Genomic DNA, 18,916 nt, shown 5'->3' with positions numbered 1-18,916 from the left:
AATATATATCCTGCTATTAGCTATACCTACTACCTACCTGCTCCCCATAATATTATATAGCTCCTACCCTAGGTATAGCTACTATTAGTATATTAAAATAACCTAAACTATCCCTAATTATAGACTTAGTTAAGGAATTTATAAGCTATATTACTAATAATTTTATTACCTAGATTATTTACCTTAGGTCCTATAATAGATATACTAATTCTTTAAAGAAAGAGATTTATACTCTCTAAAACTAAGCTAATAAAGCTAGCCTAGAGCTAGCTAAGAAGAAGGAAGTAATACTATACTAGAAAGAAAAACTAGAAATAATCTAATAAAAATTAATTAAGTCTAAGTATATATTTATTATATTATAGGTTACTACTACCTCTACTATACTTACTTCTATTACTGCCCCCACCCCTATTAAACATGCCCCCCTTACTAAAGCTATAGTAGCTAATATAATAAGAGTATCTATACCTATTTCTACTAGTCCTTCTTCTAGTATCTATCTTAGTAAGAAACTTCCTAATCTATAAGAGTTTAATAGTACTTATTCTAATCTTTATTACTTTATATAATAGATCTATAGTAAAATAAATACTAACCTAGATTATTTTCTAGCTACTAAAGCCTGACTAACCTATATAATAAGATATCTAATTAGAAAGGCTTATAAATTAATCTTACTTAAAATAAGACTTAATATCCCCTAGTTTCTAGACTATCCTAACTTACTTAACTATCTAGAAATAGTATTTAGAGACCTTAATTAAGTTTAAAATACTTAGAACTACCTTTATAGTTAAAAATAAAGGAACTTAGATTTTAGTATTTACTTTATAGAGTTCTATTATCTTATTCTAGAAAAAAAAATATTTAATAATTCTTTAATACTTTTTCTAACTTAAAATATCTTAATTAAATTTTAAGATATATTACTTTATAATCCTACCCTATTCTAAGATTTTTAAGAATATACTAACTATCTTTAATTACTAGAAAACTACTATTACTAATACTAGCTATAAATATCTTATTCTTACCTAATATCTAGTTCCTACTACTCTAGCCTGATAGTACTAAGAAACCTCCCTAGTTCTATTTTATCTAGTTACCTAGTTACATCTCTTATACCTAGAAGAGATTTAGATGCTATAAATCTATTTTATACCTGCTATATATTATATTCCCCTAGGGGAGGATAATATAAATATAAGAAATATTTTTACTATAAAAATAGAGTATATTATATAAAAAACTACTTCTTACTTAATTAATATCTTATATAAATTTAAGAGTAGATAAATATACTAGTATATTATTCTAATCTAATCTTTATTATAATATTACCTACTTTCTATATTATAGTATAGAATAATTACTTTACTACTTTAGAAAAATCTAACTAACTATACTTCCCTAATACCCTGCCTAACTTAAAAAATAGAGTCTGCCTAGTTATAGTTACTACCTAGTACTAGAACATATATAGAAGTCCTTATTACTAGATATATTACTTTATCTATCTTATATTATTATTAAATTAACTAACTCCCCTAATCCCTATTATATGCGTGCTAATCTAATAATATAGTAAATATAACTATATTAAAAAAATCTAAAAATACTAACTTATACTATAACTAATTCTAGAGCTAAAGAAGTTAGCTTTATAAATTACTAATAAATAGAAATATATAAATTAAAGACTATTTTACTTTTCTATCTAATATTCTTATCTAGTTTCTATAGTAAGAAGGTAGAAGAAAGTATAGTAACTTATTATATAGAAGCTAACCTATTATTAAATAATTATTATAACTAGAAATCTATTTTTTATATTATCTATCTCTCCTACTACCTAATTATTCTAAGACTAGCCTAGCTTATTATATATAACCTAAAAATATATTTCTCTAATTAAATAGCTATATTTAATAACTAATATTATTATAAATACTATAATATACCTCTTAAGTTTATAAGAGTAAGGGCCCTAATAGATATTCTCTAGAAGAATTAACCTAAATAACTAAATTAATAAGAAAAATTACTAGAATTAAAATCTTTTATATCTATAGAAATATACTAAATATTCCTAAGAGTACTAGCTATATATATTTATTATTTAGTATAGAAACTATACTAGACCTTATTAAATAAAGTTAATAAAGAACTAAAGTATAGAAATACTAATTCTAAATTACTACTTATACTTCCCCTAGAATTATAAGATTTCTAAGATATATTTAATCCCTAAGAAGTAAAGAAGCTATTACTATATTAATTATATAATTATAATATCAAGGTCTAAGAAGGAAAATAGTCCTTATTTAATAAATTATACTTAATATTATAAGTATAATTAATTATTTTAAAGAAATAGTTAGAAAAGAACCTAAAAAAAGATTTTATATATTCTAGTTTATCTCTAGCTATTTCTTCTATCTTATTTATTAATAAACCTGGAGATAGCCTCTACCTATATATAGATTATTAAAAACTAAATACTATATTAGTTAAGAATTATTACTTATTACCCCTAATTAAAGAAACTCTAAATAACCTATAGAAAATATAGTATTTCTCTAAAATTAATCTAGTAGCTATCTTTAATAATATCTATATTAAGAAAAGGTTAGAGTACTTAATTACTTTTTAAACCTATTTTAGGCTATATAAGTCTCTAATTATACTATTTAGCCTGACTAGTATTCTAGCTATTTTCTAATATTTTATAAATAATATCCTATAATAATATATAAATATATTTTATAATATATTTCTAGATAATATCTTAATCTATAGCTATATAAGAAAAAAATATACTAAATATTTAAGGTAAATATTATAAATTTTAAGAAATAATAACTTATATATAAAGATATTTAAGTATAAATTTTACTAGCTAGAAGTTAAATTCCTAGATATTATTATTAGAAGAGAAGGTACTTATATAGACTTTAAAAAAATCAAGATTATAATAGATTAAAAGCTACCTAAAATAATTACTAATATTAAGAGTTTTATAGAATTTACTAGGTTTTATTAATATTTTATTAAAGGATTCTTACAGATCCTCATGCCTGTTATTACCTTAGAGAAGAAAGGAACCCTATTCTTATAAACTCTAACTTACTAGATTACTTTTAAAATACTAAAAGTAGAATTTATTAAGAAACTAATACTAAGGTCCTTTAATTAGGACTAACTAGCTATTTTAGAAATTAATACCTTAGATTTTATATTTACTAGAATATTATTATAATATAATAATAATAAAATTCTATACTTAATAGGATTTTACTTAAAGAAAATAATTCTAATTAAGTATAATTATAAAATATATAATAAGGAGTTACTAGTAATTATTTATTATTTAAAAAAATAGACCCTAAAACTAGAAGAATACTAGTATTTAATTAAAATTATAACTAATTATAGAAATCTAGAGTATTTTATAATAATTAAAATACTAAACTAATAATAAGCTTAATAATCTAAATTCCTGTCTTACTTTAACTTTATAATTAATTATTACCTAGGCAAGTATAGGGTAAAACTAGATAATTTAACTAGAAGATTATAGAATCTTTCTAAGAAAGGGAATAAATACTTATTATACTAGAGTTAAATAATATTAAAAAGAGAAAATTTAGTAAGCTTTCTACTTAAATACTTAAAAAAGTTATAAAGCTAGTAAATACTATAATTAATCTAGTTTTAAGCTACTACTAGAAGAAAGTTAGTATACTTCTAGCTACCTAAGTCTAAAGAAGAAGAGATTATCTAGCTCTCTAAATAATTAAGAGAGTGCCTAGATAGGGGTTATAAATAAGATCTAGTTCTTAATAATATTTTAGAAAGTCTAGAAAAGAGTTATAATTATTATTTACTAATTATATTATCTAAGTATATCTACTATTCTAGATTCTTATTTTACTATAATTAACTATATATCCCTAATATAAAAGAATTAAAAGTAGAATTAATATATAAATATTATAAGAGTATAATTACTAGTTATTAAGATAGATTAAAGACTTATAAATTATTATTATAATTATATTACTAGCCTAGAATATTATAGTTTATAAAATAATAGATTTATAATTATTATACTTATAAATAATTTATATCTTACTAAAATAAATATTAAGAAGTATTTTATTTTTTACTTATACTTAAAGATCTCTAGAAAAATATATTTATTAATTTTATTATATATTTACTCTAAAGCTTAGGCTTTAATATTATTATAATAATAATTAACTAGTTAATAAAATTTTAATACTATATTCCCTATAATAGTACCTATAATACTAAGAGAGCTGCCTATTTATTCTAAAACTATATTTAGAGATTTTATAGATTCTCTAAGTCTATTATATTTAATTAAGAATTCTAGTTTATATTAGTATTTTAAATATACCTAAACTATACTCTAAAAATAAGATTACTCCTATTTATTACTTACTACCCTAAAATTAACAGGCAAACTAAATATATAAATACTATTTTAGAATAATATCTATAAGTTTATATTAATTATTTATAAGATAATTAGATTAAATAATTATCTATAGTAGAATTTACTACTAATAATATTAATTTTAAAATTACTAGATACTCCTTATTCTTTACTTTATATAATTTTAACCCCTATATAAGATTTAAGCCTATTCTACCTAATTACTATCTATAAACTTATAATACTTACTAATTTATCTTGACTATAAAATAAATATAGGAATATTATTATATTATTATAGTTATTACTTAAGCCTACTATAAATATTATACTAATTAGAAATACTACCTTACTAGATACTATATTAAGGGCTAATTAATCTAATTAAATATTAAGAATATTATAATCCTATACCCTTAAAAGAAATTAGACTAGAAAAATCTAAGTCCTTTTCTTATTAGAAGGGTTATTAGCTCTTATACCTATAAACTAGACCTACTTAAAAGTATAAAAATATATCTAGTATTTTATATTAAATTATTATACCTAACTATTAAAGATCTATTATCTAGATAAGAGGAAACTAAATCCCTATATATTAAAGTTAATAGTATTAAAAAATAGAAGGTTAAGGAAGTAATTAACTCTTACTAGAATTATTATAGTTAAAGTAGCTACCTATATTTAAAGTATACTATTAAGTAGATTAGATACTCTACTATTACTAAAGTTCTTACTAGCTACCTAGAGAATACTACTAAGTATATTACTATTTATTATTACTACTACTCTAGAAAGCCTAGACCCTAGAAATACTTTACTAGAGCTTAGCCTAAGAGAGGGGATATTATTATAGTATAGTTATATACTTATCTAGTTAGATTTTACCCTAATTATCTACTTTTACTCCTATATTTAAGCTATATTACCCCTAATCTTATTATAGCTCTTTAAGCTATGTCCTCATCCTAACCTAACCCCTACCTATTATACCTGTATATAGATAGCCTGAATATACACCCTGCCATTAGCTATACCTACTGCCCGCCTGCTCCCCATGACACTAGATATTTTCTATATTATATATTTAAATAATATTCTAATTTATAGTTAAATTTATACTAAATATACTTATTATATCTAATAAGTATTAGAATACTTATAAATAGTAAGACTTTATACTAAATTTAGTAAATATAAATTCTTTATATATAAGATAAAGTTTCTAGAACTAATTATAAATAAAGATAGCTTTTAAATAGATTTTAATAAAGTAAAAATAATTATTAAATAAGAAATACTAACCTATCTAACTAATATTTAAGCCTTTATTAGTTTTAGGAACTTTTATTACTAATTTATTTATAATTTTTTAAAAATTATTAGACTATTAGTTAATCTAATTAAGAAAAATATTAACTTTAACTAGATACTTATTTATTAAGAAATATTTAAATAATTAAAAATTATTTTTATAAATATTCTAATATTAAAATTTTTTAACTAGTTAAAAAATATAATTCTAGAAATTAATATCTTTAATTATATATTTACTAGAGTATTATTATAATATAATAATAAAGATATATTATATTTTATTATATTTCTTTTTAAAAAATATTCTATAATAGAATATAATTATAAGATTTATAATAAAGAATTATTAATTATTATTTATTACTTTAAAAAATAATATTTTAAATTAAAAGAAATTTTATTATTTATAAAGATTATTATAGATTACTAGAATCTAAAGTATTTTATATTAATTAAATTACTAAATTATTAATAAGCCTATTAGTCTAAATTTCTATTAAGATTTAACTTTTAAATATATTATTATTCTAGAAAATTAGGTACTAAGCCTAATATATTAACTAGGAGGTTAGAGGACCTACTTAAGAAAAGGAATAAATAATTTCTTTATTAGAGCTAGACTATTCTAAAATCTAAAAATCTACTACCTAAGATTACTATTAATTTAAGATTAAATATTAATAACTAATATTAAGTATACTTTACTAAATAACCTATTACTAATAAACTAATCTTCTTATTATTAATATTATAACTATTATTTAATAGAACTTATTTATAAGATAAGAAGCTTTAATTTATTCTAAATATTCTAAAGAATAATTTATTAAGATACCCTAATATTATACTAGCTAATTATAGATATATTAATTTATATTTAAGATATTAAGATTAACTTTACATGCCTAATTATAATAAGATAAAAGCTAAAATATTAAGACTTTATTATAAAAATCCTATTACTAGATATTTTAAAAGAATTAAGATATATAAACTAATATTATATAAATATTTCTAGCCTAGGATTTATAAGTATATTAATTAATAAGTCTAGAATTATTATCTTTACTATTAAATTATTTCTTTCTAAAAAATAAAATAAAGAATATTAAAATCTTTACTAATTTCTAAATATACTTAATAAGATATAAGTATAGATTTTATTATATACTTATTATTAAATAATAGCTATAATATTATTTTAATTATAGTTAATTATTTAATAAAGATAAAGTACTTTCTTCCTTATATTAAGATAATTAATACTAAAGAAATAGCTAATCTATATTTTAAGTATATTTAGAAGCTCTATAATATCCTTAAAATAATTATATTAAATTATAGAGTCTAGTTTATTATTATTTTCTAAAAATATTTAATATCTTACCTAAAGATTTATAACTTATTATTTATTACTTATTATTCTAAGACTAATAGCTAAACTAAATATATTAATACTATTTTAAAATAATACTTATAAGTATATATATTATATCTATAAGATAATTAGTCTAAATAATTATTAATAACTAAATTTATTACTAACTTTATTTACTCTAAATTTATAAGAGTATTATTATTTATAGTTAATTATAGATTTTATTTAATATTAGAGTTTAAATTAAGCTATTTTATTATTTACTTTATTAAAAAAAATATTAAAAAATTTATTAATATTATATATAAGATTTATAAATTTATTTATATTAAGATTTTATTTACTTAAGCCTATTATAAAATATAAGCTAATTATTAAAGGTAATCTATATATTATTATATTATAGGATAAGAAGTCTAGCTAGATACTTATAATATTTAAATACTTTATCTATAAAAAAAATTAGATTAAAAAAATTTTAGATTATATTATATTAAAAAAATTATTAGCTTATATACTTATAAACTTAAATTACTTAAAAATATAAAAATTTATTCTATATTTAATATATTTTTATTTTATTTTATTATTAATAATCTTTTACTTAATTAATATTCTAATCTACTACTATTTATTAAAGTAGAAGAATTAAAAAAATAAGAAGTTAAAGAAATTCTTAATTCTTAATAAGTTTATTAAGGCTATAGTAAACTTAAATTATAATATATTATTAAATAAATTAAATATAATAAATTAATTAAAAAATTTATTAAATATCTAGAGAATATTTATTAACTAGTAAATAATTATTATCTCTATTATTCTAAGAAACCCTAGTTAATTCCTTCCTAGTCTTAATAGAGTTTAACTTTAAGGAGGGGAGTACTATTATAGTATAAAACTATAATACTTATTTAGTTAGATTCTATCTTAACTATCTACTCTTATTCCTATATTTAAGCTATATTATCCTTAATCTTATTATAGCTTTTCAAGCTATATCCTGTCTATTACCTGACACCTACTATTCTGCTGTTCTGTCTGGTTAGCTCCTAGTCAATGAATATCTGAATCCGACTCTGTCCCCTGACACCACCCCCTAGTAGATAGTAAAGTATATAGACTCCTATAATAAGTAGCTAGTAAAATTAAGTCTAAAAAACAGAAAATACTTCCAGAATATAGTCTAGAAAGCTAAATATTAATATTAGGTAGGTATTATTAATAAGGTTAATAATAATAAGAAGCTCTACTAGATTATAGTCTAATATAAGTTAGAATCTAGAATAAAAATACTACCCCTTTAGATAAATAGTTATATAATTAAAAATATCTAGGAGAAAATTAAAGTCCTCTAGTAAGCTATTCTTAAATAATTTAACTTAATAAATAACCTAGAGTTTAATCCTATAATAAAAACTTACTAGACTAGAGATAAGTACCTTTCCTAGGGAGAAAAAATATTAAAAAAGAAGATTAAAAAAAATATAATTAAAGTAAGTAATATTTTTTCTAGAATAGATATAATTATAATATAGATTTTAAAAGCCTACTAGAAATTTATAAATAAAATAATATATAGATTATATAATAAATATTTATAATTAAGCTACTTCCTTATATTATAAAAGATTATAAAGGTAGTTATACTTCTTAAAATAAGTAAGTAAGATAAGATATTCTTTAAATTCTAGAAATTAATTATTCTATTATTAATAATTAATAAAGATCTAGAAAAGATAATAGTTTAAAAAATTATATATATAATACTTATATATAAGATTCTAAATCTATAATAATATAGTATACTTCTCTAGTACTTTACTATAGATCTAGTTATAGCCTATATATATAATATAGAAATAGTCTTTATTTAGAATAAGAAAGTAACTATAATTATAATAGATATATTAAGGGCCTTTAATACTCTTTTATAGTATAGGTTACTAAAGTAAATAGTAAAGTAGAAATAATCTTAAGCCCTAATTATTCTTATTAATAGCTTCCTAATTAATAGGCTTACTAGGATTAGACTAGAAATAATATTAATAAAAGTAGATCTAGTACTTTATAAGATATTATAAAACTTATTTCTATCTCTAGTTTTTTTCTTATTCTATATAGTAAAACTACTCCTATAAAATATAATTCTTTACTTTAGATATATTAATAATCTCTACTTAAGCTATATTATCTAAATACTAGAGAATAATTATAAGTACCTAGAAGTAGATATCTAAAGAATACTAGCCTAGAATAATTAGAATAAAGTAGCTTTTATACTAGAAAAGCTAGAAATAATCTATATTATAAGGAAATAATATAAGAAGATACCTATCCTAAAGATTAATAATTATCTAATAATATAATCTATTATAAAGGTACTAGAGTAAAAGTAATTAATATTTAGATAGCTAGGAGTCTACTTTAATAAGTAGCTTTTTTAGAGGAAATATATAGTAAAGAGGGCTATTAAGGTAAGAGTAGTAGTATAATATATATAAGACCTAGTAAGAATAGTTTATAACTTACTAGTAGCCTTATTATAAAAGGTAATTATTACTTATATTCTATCTAGTATACTTTATAATATAGAAGTATAATATAAGGATTATATAAAATTAAGATAATATACTTAAAATATAAAGATTAGTACTTATTTAAGCTAGTATATAAATATATTAGAGAAGACTTTAACCCTAATTATTAAGAAAATTCTTCTAATTTATAAAACTATACTAATAATAACTCTTTTTAAAAATACTAGCTTATTATTTATAATAGTAATCCTAAAAAAAGTATACCTATACTTTATACTTTATCTCTAATTAATAAATAAGAATAATTTTCTAATTAGGAGGATTAAGCCTCTATATATATAAAGAGATTATAGGGCAGGCTTATTTTAAAAATTAAAAATCAAGCTCTAGATAATAAGGGCCTTCCTCCTAACTATTTTCTAACTAATCTTAAATTAGTTATATTATACCCTAGGATATATAATAAATCCTATAGAAGGAAAAGGAAAGAAAAAAGTAGTAAAAATCTTTAAAATATAATAAGGAATATTACTAGTAAGAGATATAATTATTTTTAGTAATAGATTTAAAAAAAGTTACTAGAGCTAATATTATATAAGTTATAAATATATAATATATAATAAATATAGAAAGATTACTTATAATAAAATAGTTATTAACTTATAATTATATATATTTAATATAAAATCTATAGAAACTTTTTAGAGTCTAAAGATAATTATTAAAAAGCTATTTAATACTAGCTATTACTAGCTATATATAGATAGTACCTTTATAATATAGTATAATAAAGGGGAAGCTATAATCTCCTCTTATTAGATCTTTTAAGTACTATATTATTTAATTAGAAAATATAGGATAGAACTCTACTAGGCCCTAGGCTATAAAAAGATTAAAGATAATAAAAGAGTAGATTAACTAGCTAATTAAGGGGCCTTCCTTAAGACTAGGGGCCTAAAATAGGGCTTCTTAAAGGCTATACTTACTACTAATAAAATTAAAATAATAAGTTACTAACTTTACTAAAAAATATAGATTAATTAGTAGGTAAAGATATTTTTAAAGCTATTAAGCTAGTATTAGTAATAATTAATAAATAAGATAAAAATATATAAAATAGTCCTATCTCTAGAATTATATCTCTAGTATCTAGATCTTTACTACTAGCTAGTAATTAAGTTCTTATATAAGAACTTTAGCTAGTACTATAAATACTTCTAATATAAGAATACCTAGTTTATATACTTTTATAATAGGAATAAGAGCCCTAAATATCTAGTCCTTTACTATTATAATAAGTAGCTCTTTACCTAGTAACCTTAATAATTACTATAGCCCTTAATAATCAAGTATAAGATAATTAAGTATCTAAAGTAATTAATATCTAAAAATTTTATTATATTTCTAGTTACTATAAGATTCTATAAGAATATATATTTATACTAGACTAATTTAGAGCTAAGATATCTTAAGCTAGAAATTAATCTAGAATAAAATAAAATATAAGATCTAGAGCCTTATAATCTTTTTTCTCCCTTTTTAATAAATAATAAATTAATATTTATACTTCTTAATCCTTTCTTTTATTCCTACTATATTAAGTTCTTCTTTCCTAACTAACTAGTCTTACCCCATACTCTTATATATAAAGAAGGGCCTAGTGCCTAAAGAAACCTAGGATAGCTCTAGTAGTCCCTAATAAAGATATCCCTATAATAGCAGCTATATATTAGGATAATATAGGGATAATAGCTTCCCCCCCCTTATATAAAGGAGGAGGCCCCTATTTATACTAGAATTACCTTCTGGAATAGTATAAATATATACTATATTTACCTAGATAGATAGGTAAATAGGTAGATAGATATACCTACTAGCTTAGCACGCCCTTATACCCCTAGGGAGGTCAGGAGCCTCGGGCTCACGCCCGAGGATACCACGTGGCGTTAAGCAATACAACAACAACAACAACAGACAGACTTCAGAACATGCTTGGTGTGAAAGGTGCCGCCGAGTGTTTATTTCAGACCCCGCCAAAAATGCCCATCTTCGAGAGTCGCGCAGGCATAATTTCTGTTCAGCTTGTCCTCAATCAAGAGATTTTAAGACTCCTGAAGAGCTTGAAGATCATTCAGTGGACGCTCATCACTTTTGCCCCGATTGCAATATGTATCATAATTCTGCTGGAGAACTTCGAGATCATGATGTCGTGAAGCATTACCTTTGCGTCAGATGCGATGGCTACTTTGGTAATGACAATAATCTACGAATGGTAAGCACTAGTGTTAAAGAGCTTAACTTACTTGGTGCTAATGGTACAATCTTTTCAGCACCAGCAGAAACACCAAACCCGAAGTATGGAATGCTATGGCTGTTACCAGACCTTTAAATCCCTCTCTGGAATGCTTATCCATCTGGAGTCTGGAAATTGCCCGTCAAGGGCTACTGAGGAGGAGATTGATAACATAGCCCGCAAATGTTATCAGAGTCGGAAATACATAATTTCTGAGGATGGAGGGTGGCTATATAGATGTCCCAGCTGTAGCAAGGAGTTTCTAAAGCTTTCTGCGCTGTATCAACATGCTGAGGACACCCCACGATGCTCCTTTCTTTCAAAAGGCCATGAGTGTCTGGCCAAACTCGAGCATTTCATTGCTCGCAGCATACAGTAGCTTGTGATAAATACAGGCTGAAGCCACTTTAGTTCATAATCCACTGATGTTTGCGATGCCTAAGTCGACAACCTTCAGAACTCGTCTGGGTTAAAACTCCAAGGAACTCTAATGGTTTCACTTCCCATTAACACTTTCGAGATACAAGATTTCTTGTATCAGTTTAACCTTGTAGATTAAACCCCACTCAGCAGGCCGCTCCTTAGTTTGTTGCATGGCTAATTCTGTTCACAATCACGTACAGTCAGTGATCACCTGATACACAGCCCCATCTTATGCACATTTTGCCCCTTACTAACTTTCTAGATAGCAATTTTTAACTTCATATATTTTATTTAATATAACTCTAATTAAAGTAGTATTAAAAATAATTAATTCCTTAGAATTAGGTACTTTAATTGATTATATTAAAATTATAAAATAATTTAATATTAAGTAATTAATATTATTAAAGTATTATTATAAAATTTTATATTTAAAAAATTACTAATATAAGTAATAGCAAGCTCTTAATAATTAATATAAAAAAGAATTTATAAAATATATTAATAAATTTATTAAATAAGATTTCTTTATATTTTATAAAATATTATATAATTTTATAAAAAAAATAAATAAATAAAAGTTTAAAAAATACTAGTCTAGTTACTTTCTAAAGTAATATTAAAATAATTTTATTTTAACTTATATAATTACTATTAATATTATATAAAAATAAGTTAATTCTATATATAAATATATATTATATTTTAAATTATTATATTAGAAATTAGAGAAATATAAGTTATATATAAAAAATATTTATAATATAGATAAAAAAAGATTTCTTATTAAAATACTTATTAAAGGTCTTAAGATCTTTTTTAAGTAGAAATATAAAAATAGAATCTTTAAGTAATACTTATAAGATAAAAATTAAGAGTAAATAATCTTAATTACTTATATTTATATTAATCTTAAGAAAGGAGATACTATTATAGTATAATTATATACTTATTTAATTAAGATTCTATCTTAATTATTTATTTTTATTCCTATATTTAAGCTATATTACTCCTAATCCTATTATAGCTTTTTAAATTATATTCTTATCCTAACCTAATCCCTACTTATTAGATCTATATGTAGATAGCCTGGATATACACCCTGCTATTAGCTATACCTACTGCCTGCCCGCCCTTATAACAAAAATAATAACTTATATATAAAGATATCTAAATATAAATTCTACTAGCTAGAAATTAAGTTTTTAAATATTATTATTAGAAGAGAAGGTATTTATATAAATTTTAAGAAAATTAAGATTATAATAGATTAGAAATTACTTAAAATAATTATTAATATTAAAAGTTTTATAAAATTTACTAGATTTTATTAATATTTTATTAAAGGATTCTTATAAATCTTTATATCTATTATTATTTTAAAGAAAAAAGAAACCCTATTTTTATAAATTTTAATTTACTAGATTACTTTTAAAATATTAAAAGTAGAATTTATTAAGAAATTAATATTAAGATTCTTTAATTAAAATTAACTAGTTATTTTAAAAATTAATACTTTAAATTTTATATTTACTAGGGTACTATTATAATATAATAATAATAGGATTCTATATCTAGTAAGATTTTATTTAAAGAAAATAATTTTAATTAAGTATAATTATAAGATATATAATAAAAAGTTACTAGTAATTATTTATTATTTAGAAGAATAAATTTTAAAATTAGAAGGATACTAGTATTTAATTAAGATTATAATTAATTATAAAAATTTAAAGTATTTTATAATAATTAAAATATTAAATTAAAGATAAATCTAATAATCTAAATTTATATTTTACTTTAACTTTATAATTAATTATTACTTAGATAAGTATAGGGTAAAACTAGATAATTTAATTAAAAGATTATATCAGGGTGCAGAGTTGGATTCAGTTATTTATTGACTAGGAGCTAACCAGACAGAATAACAGAATAATAAGTATCTAGTAATAGATAGGATATAGCTTGAAGAGCTATAATAGGATTAAGAATAATATAGCTTAAATATAGAAATAAGAATAGATAATTAAGATAGAATTTAACTAGATAGATACTATAGCTTTATACTATAATAATATCCCCCTCCTTAGGATTAAACTCTATTAAGACTAGGAAGGAAGTAGTTAAGGCTTCTTAAGATAATAGAGATAGTAATTATTTATTAGTTAATAAATATTCTCTAGATATTTAATAAGCTTTTTAATTAATTTATTATATTTAATTTATTTAATAATATATTATAATTTAGATTTACTATAGCTTTAATAAATTTATTAGAAATTAAAAACTTTTTTAACTTTTTATTCTTTTAATTCTTTAATTTTAATAGATAATAATAAATTAAGATATTAATTAAGTAGAGGGTTATTAATAATAAGGTAGAATAAAAATATATTAAATATAAAATAGATTTTTATATTTTTAAATAATTTAAGTTTATAAATATATAAGTTAATAATCTTTTTAATATAATATAGCTTAAAATTTTTCTAGTCTAACTTCTTTTATAGGTAAAGTATTTAAATATTATAAGTATCTAGCTAGACTTCTTGCCCTATAGTATAGTAATATATAGTGTCACAGCGCGAAGCTGTAGTACCTATCTAGTTAGATTCTGCCTTGACTATCTACCCTTATTCCTATATTTAAGCTATATTATTCCTAATCCTATTATAGCTCTTTAAGCTATATCCTATTTATTACTTAATACTTACTATTCTATTATTCTATCTAGTTAATTTTTAATTAATAAATATCTAAATCTAACTTTATCTCCTAATATTATATAGCTCCTCTTTATTAGAAATTAATTATTACTATTATACCTATCTTACTATTTATATTACCTAAAAATATAGAAACCCTCCTATATAATACTCTTAATAAATTAAGATAATATATTATTAAGATATACTAGTTCTCTACTATTATTATAAAAGAACTTTATAAATTATTTATTTTATACTTTATTATTATTAATCTTTTTAATTATATTTAATAAAAAAATAATATAATTAAGTACTAGAAGATATAAGTTAAAGAAATTTAATAAAAATTATTTAAAATACTTATTTAGAATAATATACTTTCTTAATTATTATTTTTTTTTAAAAAAAATACTAATATTACTACTTTTTTTATTATTATTATTATTTTTACTATATTTATTTTTACTACCTAAATCTTTAAATAACTTTCTAATCCTAATAAGTTTAATAATTAATAAAGTAACTTAAGATACTTTACTTTTTAAATTTACTAGAAAATAATTATAAATCTTAATTATTTTTTAATTCTAAATAATAAAATAATTTATATAATTAGTTACTTTAAAGAAATCTTATATACTTAAATCTTATTATATATTTAAGATAGAATTTATAAATTAAATAATTATATTAAGATTTTAGAAATCTTAAAGAAAATTTTTAAAAACTTAAATTTAAAAGTTAATATTTATATTAATTTATTCTACCTTTAATAAATTTATTATAAATTTAGTATTTTTTTTACTAAATTTTAATATCTTATATTAAAAAAGAATATAAATAAAGATATCTTATTTATAATTCTAGAATAGATTATTAGTTAAGAATTTTAAGAAATATTAATATATTTTAAGACCTTATTATAATATTATAATTTTATTAATTATTTATAAAATCTAGAAAATTATTATTATTATTATATAAATACTATTCTATTCTTATTTATAAAAAGTTTCTAGCCTCTTTAATCTATCTTAAAACTAATTCCTACTACCTAAATTCCTATAGGCCCTATTAATCCTATTATTATTATTACTCTTACTAAAGATTTAATAGATCTATTTATTACCTACTATCTTAATTATTAAATCTAATACCTATATTACTATTATAGTAGTACTAACTATCTAGTAGGTAGCTATTTATACTCTAATTAAAAACTAACTAGCTATATTTCTATATTTACTTGTCAGGGGACAGAGTTGGATTCAGATATTCATTAACTAGGAGCTAACCAGACAGAATAGCAGAATAGTAGGTATCAGGTAATAGATAGGACATAGCTTGAAGAATTATAATAAGATTAAGGATAATATAGCTTAAATATAGGAATAAAGGTAGATAATTAAGGTAGAATCTAACTAAATAAATATTATAGCTTTATACTATAATAGTACCCCCCTTCTTAGAATTAAGTTCTATTAAGACTAGGGAGAAATTAGCTAGGGTTTCTTAGAATAATAAAAGTAATAATTATTTATTAGTTAGTAAGTATTTTCTAGATATTTAGCAGGCTCTTTAATTAGTTTATTATATCTAATCTATTTAATAATATATTATAGCTTAAATTTATTATAGTTTTAATAAATTTATTAAAAATTAAAAACTTCTTTAACTTCTTATTTTTCTAATTCTTTTATTTTAATAAGTAGTAATAAATTAGGGTATTAATTAAATAAAGGATTATTAGTAATAAGATAGAATAAAAATATATTAAATATAAAATAGATTTTTATACTTTTAAATAATTTAAATTTATAAATATATAAATTAATAATTCTCTTAATATAATATAACTTAAAATTCTTTTAATCTAATTTCTTCTATAAGTAGAGTATTTAGATATTATAAGTATCTAGCTAGATTTCTTATTCTATAATATAGTAATATATAGGTTATCTTTAATAATTAGCTTATATTTTATAATAAGCTTAAGTAAATAAAATCTTAATATAAATAAATTTATAAATCTTATATATAGTATTAGTAAATTTCTTAATATTTTTTTTAATAGGGTAGATAGTAAGATAGCTTAATTTAAATCTTAATATTAGGTAGAATCTATAATTAGCTATAAATAGTAATATTCTTATAAACTTAAAGTAAATAGAGTTAGTAGTAAATTTAATTATTAATAGTTATTTAAATTAATTATCTTATAGGTATAATATATATATTTATAAATATTATTTTAAAATAATATTAATATATTTAATTTAGCTATTAATTTTAGAATAATAAATAATAAATAATAGATTATAAATCTTTAAGTAAGATATTAAGTATTTTTAAAAAATAGTAATAAACTAGATTTTATAATCTAATATAATTATTTTAGAGATATTATAGAGTTTCTAAATATACTTAAGATATAGATTAATTACCCCTTTAGTATTAATTATTCTAGTATAGGAGAGAAAGTACTTTATTTTTATTAAATAATTAATTATAACTAGAATAATATTATAGTTATTACTTAATAATAAGTATATAATAAAGTTTATACTTATATCTTATTAAGCATGTTTAGAAATTAGTAAAGATCTTAATATTTCTTACTTTACTTCTTAAAAAGAAATAATTTAATAATAAAGGTAATAATTCTAGACTTATTAATTAATATATTTATAGATTCTAGGCTAGAAATATTTATATAATATTAATTTATATATCTTAGTTTTTCTAGAATATCTAATAGTAAGATTTTTATAATAAAGTCTTAATATTTTAGCTTTTATCTTATTATAGTTAAATATATAAAGTTAGTCTTAATATTTTAGGTATAAACTAGTATATTTATAATTAGCTAGTATAATATTAGAGTATTTTAATAGATTATTCTTTAAAATATTTAAAATAGACTAGAACTTCTTATTTTATAAATAAGCTCTATTAAATAGTAATTATAATATTAGTAGTAGAGAGATTAATTTATTAATAGTAGGTTATTTAATAAAGTATATTTAGTATTAATTATTAGTATTTAGTCTTAAATTAGTAGTAATCTTAGGTAGTAAGTTTTTAGATTTTAGAATAATCTAACTCTAGTAAAGAAATTATTTATCCCTTTTCTTAAATAGGTCCTCTAACTTTCTAATTAATATATTAGGTTTAATACCTAACTTCCTAGAATAGTAATATATTTAGAAGTTAAATTTTAATAGAAATTTAGACTAGTAAGCTTATTAATAATTTAATAGTTTAATTAATATAAAATACTCTAGATTCTAGTAATCTATAATAATCTTTATAAGTAATAGAGTCCTTTTTAATTTAGGGTATTATTTTTTAAAATAATAAATAATAATTAATAATTCTTTATTATAAATCTTATAATTATATTTTATTATAAAATATTTTTTAAAGAAAAATATAATAAAATATAATATATTTTTATTATTATATTATAATAATATTCTAGTAAATATATAATTAAAGATATTAATTTCTAGAATTATATTTTTTAACTAGTTAAAAGATTTTAATATTAGAATATTTATAAAAATAGCTTTTAATTATTTAAATATTTCTTAATAAGTAAATATCTAATTAAAATTAATATTTTTCTTAATTAAGTTAACTAATAGTCTAATAATTTTTAAAAAATTATAGATAAATTAGTAGTAAAAGTTCTTAAAGTTAATAAAAACTTAAATATTAGTTAAATAAGTTAGTATTTCTTACTTAATAATTATTTTTATTTTATTAAAATTTATTTAAAAGCTATCTTTA

At 19.6% G+C, this 18,916-nt stretch overlaps 1 protein-coding gene across 1 annotated transcript; it reads left to right on the top strand.

Moving 5' to 3' along the window:
• Window positions 1-3,076: 3,076 nt before the first annotated feature.
• Window positions 3,077-12,566, top strand: P175DRAFT_0554817 (putative C2H2 finger domain protein; the record flags this gene model as incomplete). Its single annotated transcript, XM_040900585.1, has 4 exons — window positions 3,077-3,082; window positions 11,679-11,972; window positions 12,031-12,368; window positions 12,437-12,566. 4 exons carry the CDS (start codon window positions 3,077-3,079, stop codon window positions 12,501-12,503), a joined length of 705 nt encoding a protein of 234 aa, XP_040756978.1. The 3' UTR covers window positions 12,504-12,566.
• Between the last annotated feature and the right edge of the window lie 6,350 nt (window positions 12,567-18,916).

This window comes from Aspergillus ochraceoroseus (genome assembly GCF_002846915.1).
Source record: "Aspergillus ochraceoroseus IBT 24754 chromosome Unknown P175scaffold_1, whole genome shotgun sequence".
NCBI lineage: Eukaryota > Fungi > Ascomycota > Eurotiomycetes > Eurotiales > Aspergillaceae > Aspergillus > Aspergillus ochraceoroseus.
The sequence above is the reverse complement of the archived record's forward strand: the minus strand, read 5'-3'. Positions and strand labels throughout refer to the sequence as shown.